Genomic DNA, 25,216 nt, shown 5'->3' with positions numbered 1-25,216 from the left:
AGGAGACATTCGGGAGTCAAGAGGATAGAAGCGTTGGCCGAGAGTACTTACTATTGGCCACATATGAGGAACGATATTGAAGGCTATGTTCGGATGTGCTTGGTCTGCCAACAAGACAAAATCGAACAAAGACAGCGGGGCGGACTATTGGAGTCGTTACCTACACCTAAGGGTTCATGGGAGAGTGTGTCTATGGATTACATTACGTGCCTACCGAAGTCGGAAGGATGTGGGAGTATTATTGTTATCGTGGATAGGTTCTCTAAGTACGGCACCTTCATATCGGCTCTAGCGGGTGCACTGTGGATGAAACAGCCAAACTATTCTTCAAGCATGTGGTAAAGTATTGGGGCGTGCCACAAGTCATCACCAGTGATCGTGACCCTCGATTCACTGGAAGATTCTGGACAGAGTTGTTCAAACAAATGGGCACGGAACTAAACTTCTCTACTAGTTTTCATCCCCAAACTGATGGGCAAACGGAGAGAGTGAATGCCCTACTGGAGTTATATTTGCGACACTATGTTAGTGCTAATCAAAGAGATTGGGCAAGGCTTCTTGATATTGCTCAATTCTCTTATAATATGCAAAGATTTGAAGCCACTGGTCAAAGTCCCTTCGAGATTGTCACAGGTCGACAACCTTTAACCCCAAATGCTTTGGCTGCAACTTATGAGGGAAATAGCGTTGCTGCTTACAAGTTGGCAAAGGAGTGGCACGGACAAGCGGATATGGCTCGCATGACATTAAACAAAGCAACTAACAAAATGAAGAAATGGGCGGATGAGAATAGAAGGCACGTAGAATTCAAAGTCGGAGACCGGGTCATGGTGAAACTTCTCCCACAACAATTCAAGACATTGAGGAAAGTACACAAGGGTTTGGTGCGCAGATATGAAGGACCATTCGAAGTAATTGGGAGAGTAGGAAAAGTTTCGTATCGACTTGAACTCCCACCCAAGTTGAAGATCCATCCGATTTTTCACGCCAACATGTTCAATCCGTATCACGAAGACTCGGAAGATCCCCAACGTGGGATATCAAAGCGCGCGACAACAGCAGTCATTACGTCATTCGATCGCGAGATTGAGGAGATACTTTCGGAGTGGACTATACGGAAGCGGGGAGTGCCGAGCTTCAAAGAATACTAAATCAAGTGGGGGAATTTACCGGATAGCGAGGCAAGTTGGGAGTCCGAAGAATTACTATGGCAATTTCAAGATGAGATCAAGAGATACCGAGATGCGAACGTGATGAGGACGTCACGAAAATAGGTGGGGGAGAATGTAATGACTCGCCTTATTTAGATATTTTCTCTAATTATTTTTGTCTCTAGAATAGTCCTTTCTAGATATGTTCTAGAAGATATCTAGAAACTCCATGGAAGGCTCATGAAGAGACATCTTCTAGAAACATTCTAGAAGATGTCCCTTAGTTCCAAGAAGTTCTTGCCTCTTGTATAAATAGGGCTCTCCCATTTCATTTCTCCTCACCTTGTAATTGAGTTGAGTTCTCTAGAGCAATAAAGAGCTTTCGTGTGTTGAGTTACTTCCTTCTTTCCTTATTCTTGTGTTGAAGTTTTGAGTTAGGCTTACTTAGTTTGAGAACTAGTGCCGCACGATGAGCTTGAAGATTCAAGTCCGTGACAATGTGCTAAAGTATTGCCACATCATATTTTTTATGGACACCTAAATATAGTTTGATGATATGGGGTGATTGATGTGTTTAAAAGATAAAAACTTTTTTCTTAAATCAAATAAATGTTTATTTAAATATTTAATTAATATAAACTTTAACAATGTACAATTGTTAAGCTGAATTTACAACTATTTAAAGCTGAACCAATGAAATTGTCAGAGGGGGACCACCTGCTTCCTTTCCATCTTCTCTTTCATCTCGCCAAAGAACTTGGCGAGGCAATCCTAGCACATGAGTTTAACACCTGGAAAGGAGTGATAGCGAGTAAGCCATGTAAGCATAGCGAGGGAGATGGTGAGGCCACTCCTACAGCCTTATGACATCTTGTTTGTGCACATCAAATAGTTACATTCATGATATAGAAAAAAGAACACTATCTTGCTTTGATACCAAGTTTATTGACACAAGAACAAAAGCCATCCATATGATGGAAAGAAGAATATCGTTAGCAATAAAAAAAACTCAAGCAAACAAAAACAGGTCTTCCAGAAGATTCTTAATTATGGTTGTTAATGTTCATTTCAACTTTTATGTATCTTCAGAGTTACTTTTGTAAATATTCATAGTTAAAGGTAGTTTAGTATTTTATACTATTTAGCTAGGTTTATCTTCTTGTAATATGAACACTTTTTTGGATAATACATACTATATCTTCTCCATTAATGTCTCACGAGCGCAGGATCTTCTCTTGCTCATCTCTCAATCGATAGCCTCTTCAACAGAACCCCTTTCAAAATCGACTTCCCAATTGAAGTTGGCTTCAACATTGATCTGTTCTTGCTCATCTCTCAACCGTATTTCAATACATAAAATTGATTGCAACAATTCAAGAAATCAATTGAAGTTGGCTTCTTAAAAATTTCGAATCGCTACTAAAGCAACTACCGTACCTTTGATTTATCGTTTCTACAATCAACGCATCCATTGTCAATTTGCTCTTCTAGGTATGTTCTTCAAAATCGCTGTCTCAGAAATCGATATGCTTCAAATATCAATCAACTACTTGTCTTGGTACAGTGGTTGCTATTGTAACTTAGGTTCCAAAATTTTCCATTTATCTTATACCGACTAGTTATCAAAACCCAGTCCCATTTATTTGGTTGCACCTCATTCAGTGGTAATCAATTTCAACACTACTTAGTGCATTTCTTTGGAATTACATCATGAGTATTCCATTTGTTCAGCAACAGCCACGATTCATGTCATTTGATGTGAAAAATACGGTTACTCTTATGGAATTACTATGAAGCAATCAAGAATTGATACAACAACTCATGTCAAGTTCTATGAGTACTCGTGAATTTTCATCCTCTTCTGGGAATACATGGGCTATTTGATTCGGATTGCTGTAATCATATGACACCACATGAAGACTTATTCGTTACTAAACAACCACAACAATCTTTTCCCTCTGTTTGCACAACTGATGGCACTCGGTTACCTGTTACAAGTGGTGGACATGTTTCCACATCTCATCTGTCATTACCAAATACTTTTCATGTTCCAAAATTTTCTATTAGCCTTGTTTCGGTTAGCCAATTATGTGATTCCAATGTTCTTTTCACCCTTTCAGGTTGTCTTGTGCAAGATCCAAAGACCGATGAGACTCTTGGAATAGGTCATAGAGTTAGAAGATTACTTTAAGTGACCTACCTTTGTCTTCCTGAGTTACCTTCAAACTTCATGGCCTCTACATTAAGTTTGTCTTCCTTTAATATGTGGCATGCTCGCCTAGGTCATATTTCCATATATAGACTCAAACAACTAGCTTTGTAACATCAAACCTGACACAGTTTCTTGTATGTCATGTCAAATTGGTAAACATCATTCTTTGCCTTTTACTACCAACAATTTTACTTCTTCAACGGCCTTTGATATAGTTCATTCAGATGTTTGGGGACCTGCACCTCATCCCACTATGGGAGGTGCTAGGTACTACGTTATCTTTGTTAATGATTGAACTCGCTTTACATGGATTTATCTTATGCATCATCGTTCTGAATTACCCAAAATATACATCATGTTTGCAAGAATGATTCAATCTCAATTTTCAAAATCCATCAAGGTATTTCAAGCTGATAATGCCATGGAATACAAAGAGTCCTCCCTTATCACTTTCTTGCGTGAACATGGCACATTGCCTCAATACTCATGTCCCGACACATCACAACAAAATGGACATGCTGAACGCAAACATAGACACATCTTAGATACTATTCGCACATTGCTAAATGCTAATATCATCCCAAGTTCCGGACGATTTTGGGGTGAGGAAGCTTTCACAGTTGTCTACACCATAAATCGACATCCTACACTTACCTTTCAAAACAAGTCACCGTACAAACTCCTTCATCGTATTCTCCCTGCATATGATCTTCTTAAAGTTTGGGGTTGTGCATGTTTTGTTTAGTTGCAATCTCATGAACATTCAAAACTTGAGCCTCGTTCTCGTTTGTGTTGTTTTCTTGGTTATGGTATTGAACATAAAGGATATCGATGTTAGGATCCCATCTCCAAACGCCTACGAATCTCCCGTCACATCACCTTTTGGGAACACAAAATTTTCTCCTCTGTCTCGAAATTTCAGGTAAAATCTCCTTTGTCCTCTCTATTCTTCATAGATGCTTTAATTTTATTGGACTTACGCGAACCAGAGCCTCATGATCCTGAATCACCACCCTCTGATCTGTTCTCTCCTAATCAAGAAGATGAAATGGAACATCCAAGTAAAACTTCATCGTCTATTTCAAATACTTCTTCTCAGTCTCAATCTCCAGATCGGGTTGACAACACACCCTCTGATATGTTCTCTCCTAATTAAGAAGATGAAACAGAACATCCAAGTACAACTTCATCGTCTATTCCTGAGACTTCTCAATCTCTAGATCGGGATGACTACACACCATTAAATACGCGACGCTTTGAAAAAGTTAGATATATTCCATCTCATCTCCTTGATTTTCATTGTTACACTACTCTATTGTTGCATTATGAACCTTCTTCTTACAAGGAAGCAATATCTAACCCGTTGTGGCAAAATGCTATGCAAGAAGAACTTCAAGCCTTAAAGAAGGCTCAAACTTGGGATATTGTTCCACTTCCACCTGGGAAGTCTCTTATTGGTTCCAAATGGGTATACAAAGTCAAAACACGATCTGTTGGTAAAATTGATAGATACAAAGCACGCCTTGTAGCTAAAGGTTTTAACCAAGAATACAAGATTGATTATGAGGAGACTTTCGCTCCAGTTGCATGTATTACTTCGGTCCGTAGCCTACTAGGTATTGCTGCAGCTCCTCGTTGGTCTCTATACCAAATGGACGTAAAAAATGCCTTCCTCAATGGTGATCTTGCTGAGGAAGTCTATATGCGTCCCCAAGTGGTGTTGATTACCCTCCAGACCATGTATTTCATCTTCAAAAAGCACTTTATGGCCTTAAACAAGCACCACATGCTTGGTTTGAAAAATTCAGCACTACTGTTCTTTCTTTGGGTTTCTATTCAAGCCCCTACGACTTGGGTCTATTCACTCATACCACCGACACTGGTACGATTCTCCTTATACTATATGTTGATGACATGATCATTACATGCAGTGACAATATATGTATTTTACAACTAAAACAGTCTTTGAATTCATACTTTGAGATGAAGGATCTTGGTAATCTTCATTATTTTTAGGGCTTGAGGTCTTGTTTGATTCTTCTGGAATATACATATGCCAAGCAAAATATATTTGTGAATTATTGTCTCGCTTGGGTCTTACGAATGCAAAAGTGGCTTCCACACCACTTGAGCCAAATACTTACTTGGTTCCCGGGAGTGGCTCCCCTTTTACTGACCCTACTTCTTACAGACAGCTAGTTGGTTCCTTGGTCTATCTCATGGTTACGCGTACCGACCTTGCCTATGCAGTTCATACAGTTAGTCAATTTATGGCTGTTCCCTTCTCAGATCATTATGCAGCTTTACTTCGGATTCTTTGTTACCTTAAGGGTATAATGTTTCGCGGGCTTCATTTTTCGTCTGGATCATCTCTCATTTTGGAAGCCTTCTCAGATGCAGACTGGGATGGTGACTTGACTGACCGACGATCTACTACAAGTTATTGTTTCTTTCTTGGTGATTCCTCATCTCACGGCGAAGTAAGAAACAATCTCTTATAGGCCACTCATGTAGTGAAGCTGAATATCGAGCATTAGCTGATACAACTCAAGAATTAGTTTGGTTACGATGGCTTTTAGATGACATGGGTGCTCCTCAGTCCTGACCTACATCACCATAGTGTGACAACAACAGTGCTATTTAGATTGCCCATAATGTTGTTTTCCATGAATGTACAAAGCACATTTAGATTGATTTCCACTTTGTTCGACAACATGTAGTTCGTAAAACTGTTCATCTTCTAAAGATCTCCATAACTGATCAAACTGCAGACATATTCACCAATGCACATTTTCCTAGTCGTTTTCAGTTTTGAGTTTCCAAACTCAAGTTGGACCATCCTGTCCCTCCTTGAGTTTGAAGAGGGGTATTAATGTTCATTTCAACTTTTATGTATCTTCATGGTTACTTTTGTAAATATTCAGAGTTAAAGGTAGTTCAGTATTTTGTCCTATTTAGCTAGGTTTATCTTCTTGTAATATGAACACTTTTTTAGATAATACTGACTGTATCTTCTCAATTAATGTCTCACAATGGTAAATATTTCTCATACAAGACAATTAATGCCAGGTTGCCTTATCCTTTCACTCCTAACCCAACTAAGAAGACTTTGATTAAAACAAAGATTCAACCAGGTAAGAGTAAAAAATATTGCACCATATCAATTTTTTTGTAAAGAATACCAACAGACCGTGTAGTAGCTAGGTAGCAAATAAACCAACTAACTATGTGTTAGTGTATCCCACATCGGCGTGACACTGTCTTATAAGTGGCTATATATGTTGGAGTCCGCCTTCTCTCCACAAGGACTCTTTTGGAGAGACAATCCTGGGCTCCACACATATTTACATGCTATCAGAGTTGGCATCCTGCACCCACTATTTATCCTCATCAAGCCTTTGACTCTGGGGGAGGGGGGGGGGTGTTAGGGTATCACACATCGGTGTGACATGATCTTATAAGTGTTGGAGTCCCCCTCATCTCCACAAGGGCTCTTTTGGAGAGACAATCCTGGGCTCCACATATATTTACACTAAGTACTAAACATTCATGGTGTAAGTCTTAACTCCACAAGTAAAATGTATTAATCGTCATGCTTGGGCACACAAGAGGGTATATACCTTCCATCAACTATGATCTCCAATTCATAGTTTCCTGCATCATCTTGTTCCTGTCGATTTTGTTGAAGGGATACTAAAAGAGAAGCACCACAATTCTCAACGTAAATAGAATCAAGCGTTGAGATGTCCCCTAATTCAAGGGGTATCTCTTGAAGATCAACGCAATTCACCACGTCTAATTCTTCGAGACATGGAAAGTTGATACTCGAGGCTTCCCATTGTTTGATATTTAACTTTTTAAGTCTCAAGAATTTTAGTCGTTGGAACTCCTCTTCACCTGTTTCCCACAGGGATCCTTCAAAGCCATTGTATTTTACTACAAGAGCCTCAAGATTAGGTAAAGATTGAATGATCGACATGTCACTCAACGGTAGACCACACCTTACAAGTTTAAGTACTTTCAGTGTTGAAGGGAAGCTAATGTGATTCTCTCCCAAGTTTGGTTCACATCTCATAAATTCTCGCTCAACTGATCTCCTTCTTGTGCAGCCTGACCCAGTTAACATCAATTTTTCAAGGTAATGGAGTAATTCAAAGTCATTTTCCTCGTGCAAGTAAAGAGTAGATGCAAGAAACTTGATCCCGGGAAAACATTTCTGAAAATTATCCACCCCATCTCCCAACACCACTTTTGTAATAAATTCCAGTTTCATCGGTTTTTCAATAAATGGAAGATAAAGATCTGCGTCACAGAGTAAATGACTCAGATTTACCAAATTTGATATGTTACTCGGTAATACCATAGAACTAGAACTTGTGCTAATACTGAGGGTTTGAAGGTTCATTAAATTGCATATTGAGGATGGGAATGATGACAACTAAATTTTAAGGTACCTTAAGTGAACCAGTAATGCTAAATAGGGGGAGAAATCAATCGTTTCACGTTTTTCAAGATCTAACACCCTAAGAAGTGCAAAGCAACGGAAAAACTTTGAGATATTAGTTAAGGTTGTTTTCCTGTGATTGCACAAAAGCGATCGGATACTTGGGGTGGATGGAAGTGACAAACTCATGATGTCGATTTCTTGATTTATGACCACACAACATTGCTTATGTGTGGTAATTACCTCATAAAGATGATTAGATGGTTGCGAGTCTATTTCATAGAAGCATCTTTCTTTTCCTTTGTCTACACATACCTGCCTCACAAGATCATGGACTTTACAAACATTGACATCGCCTGAAACAGACCATTTTTCTACAATTAGAAGATTTCTGTCAACTAGATCCATCAGGTAAGCGTTCTCAATTTTCTCCAAGCTTCGACTTCCATCTTGTTGTATAAATCCCTCAGCCATCTATAACCAAAGCAACCTTGGTGAGGAGATCGGGTAGTCTTCTGGAAACCCTCCAAGATAGAGAAAGCACTCTCTCAAGTGAAGAGGCAGATGGTCGTAACTTAATGCTATTGTTTCCAGACATCCTTTCTCATCACTAGTAATGTACGAATTGACACTACAAGAAATTTTTATCCACAGATCTTTACTCTTTGGTTCTTTTGCCAAAATTCCTGCCATCACAACCACTGAGAGAGGCAATCTGTGGTTTCTACGGGTTTAAACCTAGTTATATTAATATCTATATATTTTTTAATTTTTTTTATAGAGATGAAGCTTACTTTTCAATATTCTTTAATAATATAACATATCAAAAGTGTAATTTTAATAATTTCTCATCTGCCCTCCTTTCAAACAATAGAAACGGTTTTATACATAATGCCTATGGACCATCTATACAAGGCCTAAATAAATAATAAAGGGCTATACTAGAATAAATACAAATACACAAAATAAATCCATCAAGTTGTCGAATTGGCCAGTGGTGAGTAACTGCAATGCTGAGAACAGTACAAATGGTGGCAGGTTTGACAACTGGACTGAAAGTCTCATCACAGTCAATACCAGGTCTCTGACTTCGTCCATTAGCAACAAGACGAGCTTTATATCGAGCTAAAGAGCCATCCGCATTAAGCTTCTTTTTAAAAAGCCAAATGCAATTAATAATATTAGCACCCGGAGGTCGTGGCACTAGAACCCATGTTTTGTTAGAGATAAGAGCGGAGTATTCCTCTTGCATTGATTTGAGCCAGTTAGGATCATTAAATGCCTGTAAGTAAGTTCGGGGGAGAGGAAAGGATGAATCGACATGAAGGTTGAGCTTTTCAATAGGCTTTTTAATGCCCCGTTTAGCACGTGTGAGCATGGGATGATGAGATTGAGACAGAAGCGAATTGGCAGAAGCAGAAGTGGAATTTATAGGGGCTGCCGAGGGAGTGCTCTCGGCAGATGAGACATGATCAGTGGGGACTGAGGTAGCCACATCATCTAGAGGAATAGGAGAGGAGGTCTCGGGGGGAGGCTCCTCCTCAGAATCGTGAGCAGAAGGAGGCGATGGAGTAAAAGAGAAATTGGAGTCATGATGGTGGGAGTTTGAATTACGTAGAGATGAGAGATTGGAAGGGAGGATCATGAAAACGCCAGCTGTTACCATAGTAGCTGCATGAATCAAAGCGGATACGCACAACAAATCCACTTTGAAGTTGACTTATTCGCTCGGCCAATCGCTTGCGCGAAGGAAGAAGCGAATCAATCAGAATGGAGACAGGGAGGAGAGGTGTGAAAGAGTGGCGGGGAATGACTGGGCTTAGGAGTAAAGTCAACATAGTGTGGAAAGTGGGGTCGCGGATCTGGAGAAGCTTCCGGTGGGGACTGCTCCGCCGACATTGGAACGAGGCAAACCGCTTTTTTGGGAGGGAGAAGCTTGTGAAGAAGGAAGCTTATCCCCGCCCCGACTGTCAGCTGCTGGCTCTCTCCATCTCTCCTAAACTTCCCCCGGGTTTCGGCCCGAGCTGTATGAGGCAGAAACTCGTCCCACGTACAGAATGTTTTCAAGAAACGAGTAAGACGGGGGATCATCAGGAGTCATGGATCCAAATGGAAACACAGTTTCGTCAAAGACAAAATGTCGAGATATAATAATCTGTTTTGTATGGAGATTGAGACACCGATAGCCCTTGTGATTGGTGGGATATCCAAGAAAGATACACGGAGTGGAGCGTGGTGAAAGTTTATGAGGGATGACGATGTGAGGGAAACAAAGACACCCGAATACTCGAAGATGGTCATATGTGGGGTGAATACGGTAAAGTTTATGAAACGGTGTGTTATTGTCAATGGCGGTAGATGGAAGAATGTTTAAGATATGTTCAGCCATTTGAAGAGCCTCAACCCAATAATCAGGAGGGAGGCGAGCATGAAGGAGAAGAGTACGAACAATATTGTTTATAGTACGAAGCATGCGCTCAGATTTTCCGTTTTGTTGAGATGTATGAGGACATGAGAAACGCATGAGAATTCCATTTTGATCACAAAGTTGATGGAATTGATTATTATTGTATTCACCCCCATTGTCACATTGTAGAGCTTTAATATCAGTTTTGAATTGATTTTGAACAATAGACCGAAAATGAACAAATTTAGAAAAAACATCCGATTTGACACGTAAAGGATAAACCCACAAAAAATGAGAGAAATTGTCAAGAAAGATAACATAATATTTAATGCCACTAATACTCGGGACCGGAGAGGTCCAAAGATCAGAGTGAACAAGTTCAAAAGGTGACTTAGAAACATAATTAGATAAAGTAAATGGCAATTTAACATGTTTGCCCAATTGACAAGATTGACATAAAGTTGAAATTTTATTGGTTGAACAAGAAATAGCTCGACTATCAACTAATTGCTTGAAGACGTGATGACCAGGGTGACCGAGTCGATGATGCCAGACAAGCGGAGCAACAGAAACAAATGCTTGAGGAGAAGGAGTAGTGATTGGATAGAGGTCACCGGTGCTATCACATCGCATGAGAATGTGTTTGGTTTTGAGATCCTTCACAGAAAAACCAAAAGGGTCAAATTCAATGGAACAATTATTTTCACAAGTAAAGCGACGGACAGAAATGAGATTTTTAATAATTTGGGGAGTGACTAAAACATTTTTCAAAACAAGAGTACGATAAGGATTAGGGAGAGGAATTGAGGTGTGTCCAACCTTACTTACAGGGATTGCGGATCCGTCCCCAACTAAAACAGATGAAGAAAATTTGCTCTTATCTAAAACAGTTTCAAGTATACCTGCATTTGCATGAAGATGTGAGGTAGCACCGATATCCATGTACCATCCCGCATTTGCCGGATCATTTAAGGACATAACATTAAACATTTCCGGAATAGCAGTGGGTTGTTCATGAAGTTGTTGGACATGATGAGGGGATACAAATGCTTGCTGGACAGGTACAGAAGGAGGCCCAAAGAAAAAATGAGGTTGTTGGGCTGATTGCTTGGAGCCGCTGAACCAGACCTGTTACCTCCTGATCTTCCGCCCCTGCCACCACGACCATTCCGGCCACCCCTTCCACCACGGAAATTGTTGGGGCCTCGAGAATTGTTTTGATGTTGATAGGAGCCATCAGTAGCAAGAACAGTAGGGGAAGATGAATGATCTGAGTGAGGCATGGCAGCGATTTTTTGATCATCTTGAAGCATTTGATGTTCTTCCATGAGTAGCATAGAGCGGGTGTCCATGAAAGACGGAACCGGCCTTTAATGACGGATGGTGGTGGCAATGTACTGGAACTTCTTTGTTAGACCACTAAGAGTGTATGAAACCAGATTTCTTTCAGGAACAGGAGCATCAAGGTTCTCCAGTAAATCAGCTATGGTTTTTATACGGGTACAGTAGTCCGTAACTGAGGAATCACCCATGGTGATGTTTCTCAACTCAGATTCAAGTTGAACAGCTTTGTTTTCCTTGTTATCTCGAAAAAGTTTTTCGAGATCAACCCATATAGAATGAGCAATGGCTTTCTTTTTCAAAATCATGTGTAACAAAGGTTGAGCAAGGGTGCTGTAAAGCCATGACTTAACAATGGAATCCACTCTAATCCATTCAGTATCATCGATTTCCTTGACTTTTGGGGGCTGAAGGTGATGGGCAACACCAAATCCTAGACAATGAGTTTCAAATAACTCCCGCCATATGTCATAATTCATACGGTCCAGGTCCAATACCAATGGAACAACATGCTTAATATTTATGGTAGAAGAAGGTTTATCAGAAGAAGAAGATGAAGAACCTGTCATTGATTAAGTTGCAGGAAGCAGCAAGAAGTCTTGATCGAAGAAGAGATTGACACAGAAGAGAATAGCGAGAGGGAGAAGGAAAGGATCGGCTAGGGTTGAGCGACCCGCTCTGATAGCATGTAATTTTAATAATTTCTCATCTGCCCGCCTTTCAAACAATAGAAACGGTTTTATACATAATGCCTATGGGCCATCTATACAAGGCCTAAATAAATAATAAAGGGCTATACTAGAATAAATACAAATACACAAAATAGATCCATCAACAAAAAGATGTAAACACAGGTATAGAACGTACTTTGCAAGTTCTCAAATGTTAAAACATTTTGCAAGTTTCCTTTCCAAATTTTCTAGAGTGTATGTTGTTTTTAATACTACGCTAGGGTCTCAACTCATGAGTATTTTGATTTACACCCCCTATTATCCATAGTACAAAAATCTAGAATTGAAATTTTAAATGGTTTAATAGTTTAACTGAACTGAATAATCTAAAACCAATTAAACTGTACCTCAATTATTTTGTTCGATTAAAACTAGTTTAAGTATTTAAAAAAAAATCAAATAAACGCATCCGAACTACACCCCTGCTGGGTAAAAGAGGGTATTTGGCATTGCACAAACCTGACCTTTGGTACATGTGTTGTCTACTTTATGTTTTGAATCATGAATTTTAGTAATTTAAAAAATGTTAAAATGAAGTTCCATTATGTAGCATCTTGTTTCTGCGTATCAAGAGTTACATTCATGATTTAGGAAAAAAAACTATCTTGCTTTGATACCAAGTTTATCAACTCAAGAACAAAAGTCATCTACATGATGGAAGGAAGCATGCAGCCAGCAATAATTTAGCTGAAACATGTGCACCCGAGGGATGCTTAGTTCATTTAATTGGAGTAAAGCTTTTTCCTCATACAAGGCAATTATTGCCGGGTTACCTTATTCTTTCATTACTAACTCAGCTAAGAAGACTTGACTAAAACAGAGATTGAACCAGGTAAGAGAAAAAAAGCAAATTGAATAGTACCAAATTTTGGGTACAGAATACCAACAGACACTGTAGTAGCTAGGTGTAAGTCACAACTCCACAAGTAAAATGTATTAATCATCATGTTGGGGTACATACATTCCATCCACCTTGATGTTTAGTTCATAGTTTCCCACATCATCTTGCTCCTGTCGTATTTTTTGAAGGGATGTGAAAAGAGAAGTGCCACAATTCGAAACATAAATAGACTTAAGCGTTGAGATGTCCCCTAATTCAAGGGGTATCTCTTCAAGATAAACGCAATTCACCACCCATAATTTTTGGAGACATGGAAAGTTGATACTTGAGGCTTCCCATTGTTTGACATTTAACTCTTCAAGACCTAAGACTTTTAGTTGTTGAAACTTCTCCTCACCAGTTTCCCACAGGGTTCCCTTAAAGCCATTGTCTTTTATTGCAAGAGACTCAAGATTAGGTAACGATTGAATGATCGACATGTCGCTCCAGGGTAGACAACAACTTTGAAGTTGAAGTTGTTTCAGTGTTGCAGGGAACCTAATTATAATGTGATTCTTTCCCAAGTTTGGTTCACCTCTGAGAAACTCTCGCTCAACTGATCTCCTTCTGCTGTAGCCTGACCCAATTAACGACAAGATTTGAAGGTGATGGAGTACTTCAAAGTCATTTTCCTCGTCAAAGTAAAGAGTAGATGTAAGTTCCTTGATCCTGGGAAAACATTTCTGAAAATTATCTACTCCATCTCCCAACACCACATCCGTAATACATTCCAGTTTCATCGGTTTTTCAATAGAAGGAAGATAAAGATCTGTGGTACACCATAAATGCCTCAGGTTCACCAAATTTGATATGTTATTAGGTAAAACCATAGAACTAGAACTTGTCGTAACAATGAGAGTTTGAAGGTTCCATAAATTGCATATTGATGGTGGGAATGATGACAGCCAAATTTGTAGGAACCTTAAGTGAACAAGCAATGCTAAACCGTGGGAAAAATCAATCAATTCACATCTGTATAGATTTAACACCCTAAGAAGTGCAAAGCAGGAGAAAAACTTTGACATATTGTCAGTTAAGGTTGTTTTCCTATGAAAGCACACAAGCGATCGAATACTTGGGCTCGGTGAAGGAGACAACCTCATAATGTCGATTTCTTGATTTGTGACCACACGAAGTTGCTTATGTGTTGTAATTGCCTCACAAAGACGATTAGAAGGTGGCGAGTCTATTTTCAGGAAGAATCTTTCTTCTTTTCCTTTTTCCACACATACCTGCCTCACAAGATCATGGACTTTACAAAGACCGACATCACCCAAGAGAGTCCATCTTTCTACAATTAAAAGATTTCTGTCAACTAGATCCATCAGGTAACCCTTTGCAATTTGCTCCAAGCTTTGGCTTCTATCTTCCTGTATAAATCCCTCAGCCATCCATAACCTAATCAACCTTGCTGAATAGATCTGGAAGTCTTCTGAAAATCCTCCCAGAGAGAGAAAGCACTCTCTCAGGTGAAGAGGCAGATGGTGATAACTTAATGCTATTGTTTCCAGACATCCTTTCTCGTCACTAGCAATGTACGAGTGAAAACTGCAAGAAATTTTTAGCCACATATTTTCAGTCCTTGGTTCTTTTGCTAGAACTCCTGCCATCACAACCACAGAAAGTGGTAATCCATGACAGTTTTTTGCAATTTGCTTTCCATGTTCAATCAACCATTCGGGACACTCATCTCCTTGGAACACCTTCTCACACAGCAACTTCCAACTTTCTTCTTCTGTCAAATGTTGTAAATGATGAATGAGACCATGTGATTTTGCATGTGCAGCAACTTCAGTGAGTCGACTAGTAAGTAGAATTCGACTTCCATTGTTATGATCTGGGAAAAACAACTTCAACTTATCCCATGCCTGTGTACTCCAGATATCATCAATGACAATTAAGTATCTCTTACAGTATAGGCTCCTGTGCAACATCTCATGAAGTTGAGAGTCCGTTGCTTTCTTAAGCTCTAATTGATCATCTATGGATGACAGAACTTGAATCAATAGATCCCGTTTGTCATATGTCTGCGAAATAGTGACCCATCCACGGACATAAAAATGATAAACAACAAAAGGATCAGTGAAGACTTTGTTAGCAAGGGTTGACTTACCTATTCCACCCATACCAACAATAGAGACCACATCCAGATGCTTTCCATCTTCAGCAAGTTTGTCACGTATTATCTCTGCATCACGATCAAACCCCACAACGACTTTTTCCAATAATTTCTTCGATCCCAATGAATTTCTGACGCCGGAAGTTCCAGCAGATTGCATTTGCAGTGTGCCACGTCTCTGAGAAGCGTCCATCTTCATGTTATCCATCCTCATAGTCATGAATTCCATCTTGATAGAATCGATTGATCTCATAACAACTTCAAGGTTCAAGGACGGGTGAAAGACAGATGTAGGGAAATAGCCATAGTTTCCAAAGTGGACAGTGGATAGAAAGAGATCGACGATATCTTCTGCCTCTTCTGCTACAGCTTTGAATCTTTTCCTCAGACTTGTGACTTTTTCAAAGTTTTCCAGGTCATGGTTTTGGTGGATGAAAAGGTTTTGGATCATGGAGCCAAGCTCTTCATAAAGCATTTGGAATTGAGGCCCTTCACGTACAATTGAGGGTATTTTGATGATTGGAATATCGTTGGAGTATATCAGCTGCTTCAACTTTTTCACGAACATCTGCACATCTGCGTATGCCATCTTCTTTCTTCCCTTCCTGCAGATCAGTAGTATTCTATTAACGAAGTTGACGTGAGTTTTAGTTGATTTTAATCATTGTCGCGGGGCTGTCAATGTAAAGAGTTGACTATGATTTTTGGTTGATTTTAATGAAGTGGTATAATTGATGAAACTGGTCTGAAGTCTGAATTGAGTATATATGGATCCGCAGCTGTGAGCCCATAACAAGCTAGAAACATCGTATATAATATTAGCTCAATCATAGGCCCAAAACAGAAGTTACCAAGCAAACCAACTAAATCTCTAAACTGAAGTTACGGTCAAACTTACACCGAGCCCTAGAATTACCGCAGTTCATCCGGCCGCCAGCAACACCTTTTTTCCAGAACTGTGAGCCCAATTCAATGCTTTCGTAGTTCAATTTGTTACTCGTTCAATGAAATAACTCACTCTGTTCGATGTTATAAGGGAACAGAATGAAAATGAGCTGTTCAATATTCGTTTTTGGCTTCTTTTAAATCGATTCAATTCCTCTAATTATCAACAGTTAGTTTGTGTAAAATCGTTTTTGCTTATTTGAAATACTATAATTTTCGTTTCTGCTTTCCTATGATTAGGTTGATCTGCAAGCACATGATAGAACTCATGGAATTGGACAGAAGGAGTGGAATTGAAGTTTATTAACAGCTAGTTTGTGTATAATATAGTCTCAAAGGCTCATTATTGCTTTATGAGAAACTATACCTAATGTTAGGGCTAATATGCTAGATTAATCATTTCTCTGTAGCTTCAAGCTTAAGTTCTTATGTGTGAATTTCTGTTCCTTATGTGTATATTTCCATTTCTTGTTTTGGTCTGCCTACTAACAAACACATCATAAAGAGTTTCTTCATACAATTTAAATAAGTTGTATTTGGTTTTGTAGAACCTGTTTTTACTCATGATGTGTTTGATATCTTGTCATCATGCAGTTCAAGGGAGTCTCAAGGGACATGATGATTGGTCTGGCAATTCCTCCTTGTATGGTAAAACCTACTACTCTGACACATGACACATCAAAGGAAGTCTAACCAATAAAAAACACTCGTGAAATTGTGCAATTTGTGCAGAGTACAAGTAAGATACCATGCCCCTCTTTTCTGATAGTAAATTCTAATTCCTAAAAATTTATCTTTAGCATGTCTATGGTATTTGGTTATATTTCACTTAATAATATGATCTATGTCCAAATACAACAAGTTGTCACGTGTACCTTTGCTAATAATACAATAATTAACCACATGGAAAAGGCTATTAACTACAGTTAGTTGACTAATTATTTTGATGCTGTCCTATACTTAATACCCATAAGGCTAACAGTTTTTATTTTTATTACCCTGTAGATGTTTTACTGTGTTGTTTGCAAAGTAAGTTATTAAGTTATGCTTTCTTGATGGGACCACAAATATAGATCCTCATTATTGTTCGTTGCATGTAAATTTGGATATGAATTTAACATCTAATAATCTGTTTAACAAATAGACATCATATATTCATTACATGATCATTTCTAGATTTTGCACAGACCATTTGTGAATCAGGTTTGGTCTGTTATGCCTGAGTAAACCTTCGATTTATTAATGTTCTTTGTGATGTTTTCTGTGCTCTCTGTTATACCTGAGTAAACTTTAGAAACTAAATCTTTTAATAAATAAACCTTTCAATTAAAACGTCCTATTTTGAGTCACACTTGCAGGCATTTTTTAGAGAGTTTGCATTCTACAACACCATGTATAACCTTTTGATTATAAATCTTTAGATCACCTTCTGTACAGATTTTTCCCCACACATGGATTTCCGAATGTAAGTACATTGTTGTGTGTGTATATATATATATATATATATATATATATATATATATATATATATATATATTCATTTTATCTGTTGCACTAAAGCCTCAACTGTGTTAAATAACAATCTTTTTATTTTAATTCGTTTATAGAACATTTGGAAATTGGAAGGAAAAAAAACGTTATCAGGTGGGGAGTTGGAGTAACGCGCTAAGTCATGGATGGCAACTTTTGGATTTTGGCAATAAATATCTGAAGGGAAGCCCTTAATTGGTTCAAGGTGAGTTGTTCTTATCAAAAATAGATGGTTGGTCTATATACTAGGTTAAATTCTAGAAATAAAAATTTGCATTTATTTATATACTAGCTTAAATAAGAAAAATTGGAAATAAAAATGCTATAGTTGTATTAGATTTTCAAAGTACAATGCCTTAAAAAGAAATTTTCCAAGTGCAATACTATAACCAATTGATCTTCAAACTGGGTGGTAAACCTCCCCTGAGGTTGGAAGTTTCCTTACACAAGAAGGTCAAAGATTTAGTGATGACTTGTTTAAGAGTATTTACTGAATATAGAATAAGTGTTAACAGGCCTAAGGGTATTTCTGTCATTTTCTGTCCTTTATCTGTTGCAACAGTATAAATAGGGGTGAGGTTGGTTAAAAATTAGCTTTTGATTGTTTGGGAAACTCATTTCCTTTCGGAGAGCCTTAGTTTGTGCCCTAGTTCTGTTGTTCTAGATGTAGAGTATACCATTATGATGCCTTAGTAAGAAAACATTGAAAGTAGAATGCTATATTGAGTAGATTTTTTTAAACCAATGGCTTGATAAGAAAACATCAAAAGCACAAGGCTATAATTGGGTATAACTTTTAAAGTAAAACGCCTTATTAGCAAAAAGATCAAAGTACAATGCTAGAACTGGGTTGAATTTTCAAAGTAGTCCTTAATAAGAAAAAAAATCAAAGTATAATGCCATAATTGAGTAGTATTTTTGAAAATGCAATGCCTTAATAAGATAACATTAGAAGTACAGTGCTATAGTTGGATAGATTTTTCAAAGAAAAATGCCTTAATAACCTTGCATAATTTTTTTTAGGTAAAAAGACTTGTAAATTTTTTTTAATGTATTGCAAGGTTACATAATCGTTGCATAGAGTACAATGTAGTTCAAAATACATTCTATAAAATAATTAATTTATATATTATAATGTTAAACATATTTAACAATTATAGTGCATTTCAATTTTTATGCTATGGTAATTAGACCATAATTTAAATAAGTAGACAAGAAAAATAGTAGCAATATAGATATCAAGAATAATTGCTAAGGGGGTAAATTGGACATTTAGGTGGTAAGAAAATGAAGGCCCTGATACCACATATTTGGCTAACCATATTTTCTTTTCAGGTAAGTTCTTATTCTAGCTAGACTTAAAAAGGGATATTGGGGCTGCAATTTCTGAAGAGGACTATCCAGTTCTTGAAGCACAAGGTAATAAATCTTAACCTCTTGTAATCATTTATTGGAATAAAGTTAGGGTCTTGAGCTTGTGTTATTATACGACTAATGAGGTGGTGTTTCTTTTTGTCTTAATGGACTTAATGTATATAAAACGTTATATATTCAGATATATGTAGCTGTTTCATTTCTACTTAATAGATAAAACAACTCTTAATCAATAAATTGGAGATGTGGTGGGTTTATACATTCAGATTGTATTTATTCCATTTTTACATCCAGATCTTTCCAAAATTTTCCCACCGTGCTCATTAATTTGTAGGACTTAACGGAAGTGGTTTAAATCACCATATATACGTTAGGAATAAATATTTTTATCTAAACTATTTGGATGCAATTTTGCCTTTTTGCATGCATCTGGTTATTGCAATACGTGAAAGTGGTTTTTGATGCAGCCATTAAAGTGGTTCTTCAGCCACAAAAGCAAAAGAAGAAAAAGAAGCCAAGGGGTCAAAAATCATGCTCCATTCTGTAACTTTGTGCACAAGATTTTTAGTATGAATTGAAGGGAACATGGGAAGAAAGTTTGACTTTTCAATGCTGAATGCTCAAGTGTTGATCACTGTGGCCTTTATATAGTTTTTGATGAATTTGCTCACTTTTATTGTGTCTTGTGTTGTGTAAGTTGATATATGGAATTTTTTAACACCAAATAGTTGAGACTTTGGGGACTATTTGGGTAATGTATAATATGGTTTTATCTTATGTAGATTGTGGAAAGATGTTGATTTTAAGAGGGTTGAAAATGAAGTTACTTTTGAATGGTTACTATATGCTTAGGGTTTGGTTTGGCAGATTCTGATGGAACTATAATTGGAGATTCGTTCCATGGGATTAATGTGGAAAAGCAAATGGAGAGCATCCCATGTAATTTAGTCTCATGGTTCTTCATTATCTGCATATGGCCTTTTTTTTTTTCCTAGGTGTCCCACGTTTCCCCTTGTAGCTGAATTTCTCTCCATAGAAATAATGTCGACAGGTTAAAGGAGACTTGCTTTCTCAAAACCATGATTCCCTTTTTATAGGAAACATGAAACATACAAAAGTTAAAGAAGAAAAAGTTTAGATGTATTGACTTTGAAAATATTAGACTGAACTTAGTAAACCGAAACCCTATTAAACTGATCCAAATAACCCCCTGCCTGGTAAAAAAGAGGGTATTTGCCATTGCACAAATCTGACCTTTGGTGCAAAAATTGTTTTCCTTAAGTTTTGAATCATGAATTTCAGTAATTTAAATAGTGTTGATATCCCCTAATGCAAATGAATGTTCCCTAATTTATGTGACATCTTGTTTAGATTTCTGCATTTCAACAAATGCATTCAGTGATTTAGAAAAAAAAAAAGAAAAAAAAAGAACACTATCTTTGCTTTGATACCAGGTTTATTTACACAGGAATAAAAGTCATCTATATGATAGAAGGACAAATGCATTCAACAATTAAAAAACTCACAGCTAACTGAAACAGGTATTCCAAAGGGATGCTTGATCATGGTAAATATTTTCCCATACAAGACAATTAATGCCAGATTGCCATATTCTTTCGGTCCTAACTCATCTAAGAAGACTTGACTAAAACAAAGATTCAACCAGGTGAGAAAAAAAATAAATTGAACAATACCAAAATTTGGGTAAAGAATACCAACAGACATTGTACTAGGTAGCAAACAGACCAACTAATTATGTACTAAACATTCATGGTGTGAAGTAAAATGTATTAATCATCATTCTCGGGCACACAAGAGGACATTTTCCTTCCATTAACTATGATCTTCAGTTCATAGTTTCCCATGTCATCTTGCTCCTGTCGAAATTGTCGCAGGGATTCAAGAAGAGAAGCACCACAATTTAAAACGTCAATATAACTAAGCGTTGAGATGTCCCCTAATTCAAGGGATATCTCTTCAAGATCAACACAATTCACCACCTCTAATTCTTCGAGACATGGAAAGTTGATACTTGAGGCTTCCCATTGTTTGATATTTAACTCTTCGAGTCTCAAGAACTTTAGTCGCTGAAACTGCTCCTCACCTGTTTCCCACAGGGTTCCCTCAAAGCCATTGTCTTTTATTATAAGAAACTCAAGATTTGGTAATGACTGAATGATCGACATGTCGCTCCACGGTAGACCACACCTTTCAAGTGTAAGTACTTTCAGTGTTGCAGGGAATCTAATGTTATTCTTTCCCAAGTTTGGTTCACCTCTGACAAATTCTTGCTCAACTGATCTCCTTCTGCTGTAGCCCGACCCGATTAACATCAATATTTGAAGGTAATGGAGTACTTCAAAGTCATTTTCCTCATCAGAGTAAAGAGTAGATGCAAGTTCCTTGATCCTGGGAAAACATTTGTGAAAATTATCTACTCCATCTCCCAACTCCACATTCGAAATAACTTCCAATTTCATCGGTTTTTCAATAGAAGGAAGATAAAGATCCGCGTTACTCCCTAAATGCCTCAGATTCACCAAATCTGATATGTTACTAGGTAAAATTATAGAACTAGAACTTGTTCTAATAATGAGGGTTCGAAGATTCCATAAATTGCATATTGATGGTGGGAATGATGACAGCCAAATTTCTAGGAACCTTAAGTGAACAAGTAATGCTAAACTGAGGGGAAAATTAATCAATTCACATTTTTCTAGACTTAACACCCTAAGGAGTGCAAAGGAACGGAAAAACTCTGCAATATGGTAAATGAAGGATGATCTTGTATGATAGCACAAAAGCGATCGAATACTTGGGGTGGACGAACGGGACAAACTCACAATGTCGATTTTTTGATTTGTGATCACACGACGTTGCTTATGTGTGGTAATTACCTCAAAAAGACGATTAGATGGTGGCCAGTCTGTTTTCAGGAAGAATTTTTCTTCTTTTTCTTTTTCCACACATAGCTGCCTCACAAGATCATGGACTTTACAAACTTCGACATCACCTGAAATATACCATTTTTCTACCATGATAAGATTTCTGTCAACTAGATCCATCAGGTAACTGTTCGCAATTTCCTCCAAACTTCGACTTCCATCTTCTTGTATAAATCCCTCAGCCATCCATATCCAAAGCAACCATAGTGAAGAGATCCGGTAGTCTTCTGGAAACCCTCCCAGATAGAGAAAGCACTCTCTCAAGTGGAGAGGTAGATGGTCGTAACTTAATGCTATTGTTTCCAGGCATCCTTTCTCGTCACTAGCAATGTACGAATTGACACTGCAAGAAATTTCTACCCATGAATCTCTACTCCTTGGTTCTTTTGCTAGAACTCCTGCCATCACAACCACAGAAAGCGGCAATCCATGACAGTTTTTTGCAATTTGCATTCCAGGTTCAATCAACCATTCCGGGCACTCGTTTCCTTGGAACACCTTCTGACACAGCAACTTCCAACTTTCTTCTTCTGTCAAATGTTGTAAATGATGAATGAGTCCATGTGATTTTGCATGTGCAGCAACTTCAGTGAGTCGACTAGTAAGCAGAATTCGACTTCTAGTGTTATGGTCAGGGAAAAACAACATCAACTCATCCCATGCCTCTGTACTCCAGATATCATCAATGACAATTAAGTATCTATTACAGTATAGGCTCCTGTGCAACATTTTACGAAGTTGAGAGTCCGTTGCTTCTTCAAGCTCTAATTCTTTATCTATGGATGACAGAACTTGAATCAACAGATCCCGCCTGTTATATGTTTGTGAAACAGTGACCCATCCACGGACATAAAAATGATACACAAGAAAACGATCGGTGAACACTTTGTTAGCAAGGGTAGTCTTACCAATCCCACCCATACCAACAATAGAGACCACATCCAGATGCTTCCCATCTTCAACAAGTTTGTCCCGTATTATCTCAACATCACGATCAAACCCCACAACGACTTTTTCCAATAAGTTCTTTGAACCCCTTGAATTTCTAGTGTGGGAAGTTCCAGAAGATTGTGTTTGCAGTCTGTCTGTTTTCAGAGAGGAGTCCATCTTCATTTTATTGATGCTCAAAGTCATGAACTCTATCTTGATAGACTCGATTGATCTCATAACAACCTCAAGGTGGAGAGAGGTCTGAAAGACATCAGATCTAGGGGAATATCCATTATTTCTACAGTGGACAGCGGATAGAAACATATCAACGATACCTTCTGCCTCTTCCGCTGCAGCTTTGAATCTTTTCTTCAGTTTTCTCACTTCTTCAAAGTTGTGTAGATCTTGGTCTTCGTGGTTGAAAAGGATTTTGATCACGGAGCCAAGCTCTTCATAAAGAAGTTGGAATTGAGGCCTTTCACATAAGATTGATGGGTTGTTGATAACTGGAATATCATTGCAGTACATCAGCTGCTTCAACTTTTCCATGAACATCTGGATATCTGTGTATGCCATCTTGTTTCTTCCTCTCTTTAAGAATTGTAGTGGTCTATATTGAAGTTTTGAATTAAGCCAAACAGGCGAGAGGAGTTTTGCAAGTTTTGTGGATTATTAGGATCCTTTGAATTTTCTTTGTAAAAATTGGTTGGCTCATGTTTGCTGGGAATATGGTCCCACCAATCCAGACACTACATAGTACATACTAATTTTCATTTAAAAACTTTTCATAAACTCATTTTTTGATCTTTATTTTTTTTTTCTTCATTCCATTTCCAATAATAGTTTATACCTTTATTAAGTTATATAAACTTATAAATTTAGAATATAAATAGATTCTACTACTGACTTATAACAATTTTTAATATATCTTCACAGTTGATATTAATATTGGACACTACTATAAACATATGAATAACATAAGTACATAATTTTTATGTTAAAAGAGTATAAACTAAAGGGTAGTTTGGCAACCTCTAAATGATAGGCCCTAATGATTTAGAGGCTCTTAATGAAAATATGTTCTAAATTGTTGGTTAATAATAAAAATGACTATTTTACCCTTCTATCCAACAAGTTGTAAAGTTGTCAGGTTCTAAAATCTAATGATATATAAGCATTTTTCTTCAAAAGGAAGAGAATTCAAAGTTATTGCAATCAAATCAAGTTTAATATCTACTCTTTCTATAACAGATTCACAAACAAGGATCAAAATTCCAAATCAAACCCAAAGGAAACCAAATCAAGCTTCAATAAATCATCGAGATGTGGTTATCATCATAAAAAGCATTCAACTTTTCCAAGACCACAATGGCCTGCAATTGAACATGCTTCATTTGAAATCCCTTCCATTTGACAACCATCTCGAAGAACACAATATCTGAATAAAAAAAGAAACATTTTGTAAAAAAACTGAATTTTTATAATAACTGAAAAGAGATTTGAAATCTTATGTGCAGTGGTCGACGATCTCGGCATGGGGTTTATTGTATCTGGCAGCTAGATGCTTCTTGGCAAGTTGTAGACCAATAAATAGCATTGGCAATAAAGATTGTACATGTGTACTGAGTAGTAATCAGTGGTAACTTCAACACCAGGGGTTTCAAAGTCTTTTTTCTAGTAGAAGACACTCCAGATAATCAATCATCAAGTTGCAAAGATCTAGCAAAATCAAGAACATATCATGAAGCACAAATGAACCTAAGATTGAGGCATAAAATTGCAATCTTCTTCTACTTTTATGGGTTAAATTTACTCTGAAATGGTGTCCTCTTTAAATGTAATTGATTAACGATATTTTTATTGTCATCTCTGTCCAAATTAATTTGATATATAAGTGTATTGATACCGGTATTTTGATTTTATATTTCTTTTTGCATCAAAAGCTATGCTCTTGGGCTTCAACTTCTTTTTTGGTATAAGTACATTGGGTTGCATCTCACCTGGTATATATATAGGTGTTACCCTGATGTGTGAGATATGCAGAAATTTATGAACTTCTACTACTTTCATCAAGGTTGCCCTATGGAATTCCTTATCGAAACCCTAATTCCATTTTTAAGCATAACACTTAATCATAAATCACACTGATAAAAGTAGTTCAATCCTTCAAGAGGATCGCCGACGTTTGCACCCTCCGGAAAACCTAA

General features: G+C 37.5%; 3 protein-coding genes and 1 long non-coding RNA gene across 5 annotated transcripts; 1 reads left to right on the top strand and 3 right to left on the bottom strand.

Moving 5' to 3' along the window:
• Positions 1-11,584: 11,584 nt before the first annotated feature.
• LOC111915271 (uncharacterized) lies at positions 11,585-12,124 on the bottom strand. The gene has a single exon (XM_023910944.1). It carries the CDS (start codon positions 12,122-12,124, stop codon positions 11,585-11,587), a length of 540 nt encoding a protein of 179 aa, XP_023766712.1.
• Positions 12,125-13,216: 1,092 nt separating this feature from the next.
• On the bottom strand, positions 13,217-15,990 carry LOC111915287 (putative late blight resistance protein homolog R1A-10). The gene has a single exon (XM_023910959.3). The coding sequence runs from the start codon at positions 15,872-15,874 to the stop codon at positions 13,223-13,225; it is 2,652 nt and encodes an 883-aa protein (XP_023766727.1). The 5' UTR covers positions 15,875-15,990; the 3' UTR covers positions 13,217-13,222.
• Positions 15,991-16,253: 263 nt separating this feature from the next.
• Positions 16,254-19,974, top strand: LOC111915288 (uncharacterized). 2 transcript variants are annotated; one of them, XR_006185670.2, is made up of 5 exons: positions 16,254-16,602; positions 16,825-17,695; positions 17,838-17,965; positions 19,096-19,179; positions 19,602-19,974. It is a non-coding gene; the product is annotated as an uncharacterized LOC111915288 (long non-coding RNA). The 2 variants fall into 2 exon arrangements; XR_002858112.3 differs by having other exon boundaries at positions 16,257-17,695.
• A 689-nt stretch (positions 19,975-20,663) lies between these two features.
• Positions 20,664-23,676, bottom strand: LOC111915289 (putative late blight resistance protein homolog R1A-10). The gene has a single exon (XM_023910960.3). It carries the CDS (start codon positions 23,583-23,585, stop codon positions 20,925-20,927), a length of 2,661 nt encoding a protein of 886 aa, XP_023766728.1. The 5' UTR covers positions 23,586-23,676; the 3' UTR covers positions 20,664-20,924.
• Between the last annotated feature and the right edge of the window lie 1,540 nt (positions 23,677-25,216).

Source organism: Lactuca sativa, chromosome 8 (assembly GCF_002870075.4).
Source record: "Lactuca sativa cultivar Salinas chromosome 8, Lsat_Salinas_v11, whole genome shotgun sequence".
Classification (NCBI taxonomy): domain Eukaryota; kingdom Viridiplantae; phylum Streptophyta; class Magnoliopsida; order Asterales; family Asteraceae; genus Lactuca; species Lactuca sativa.
The sequence above is the reverse complement of the archived record's forward strand: the minus strand, read 5'-3'. Positions and strand labels throughout refer to the sequence as shown.

Coding starts and splice junctions, on each gene's coding strand:
- LOC111915271 (XM_023910944.1), bottom strand. CDS start 12,124: ATGACAGGTTCTTCATCTTCTTCTTCTGATAAACCTTCTTCTACCATA.
- LOC111915287 (XM_023910959.3), bottom strand. CDS start 15,874: ATGGCATACGCAGATGTGCAGATGTTCGTGAAAAAGTTGAAGCAGCTG.
- LOC111915289 (XM_023910960.3), bottom strand. CDS start 23,585: ATGGCATACACAGATATCCAGATGTTCATGGAAAAGTTGAAGCAGCTG.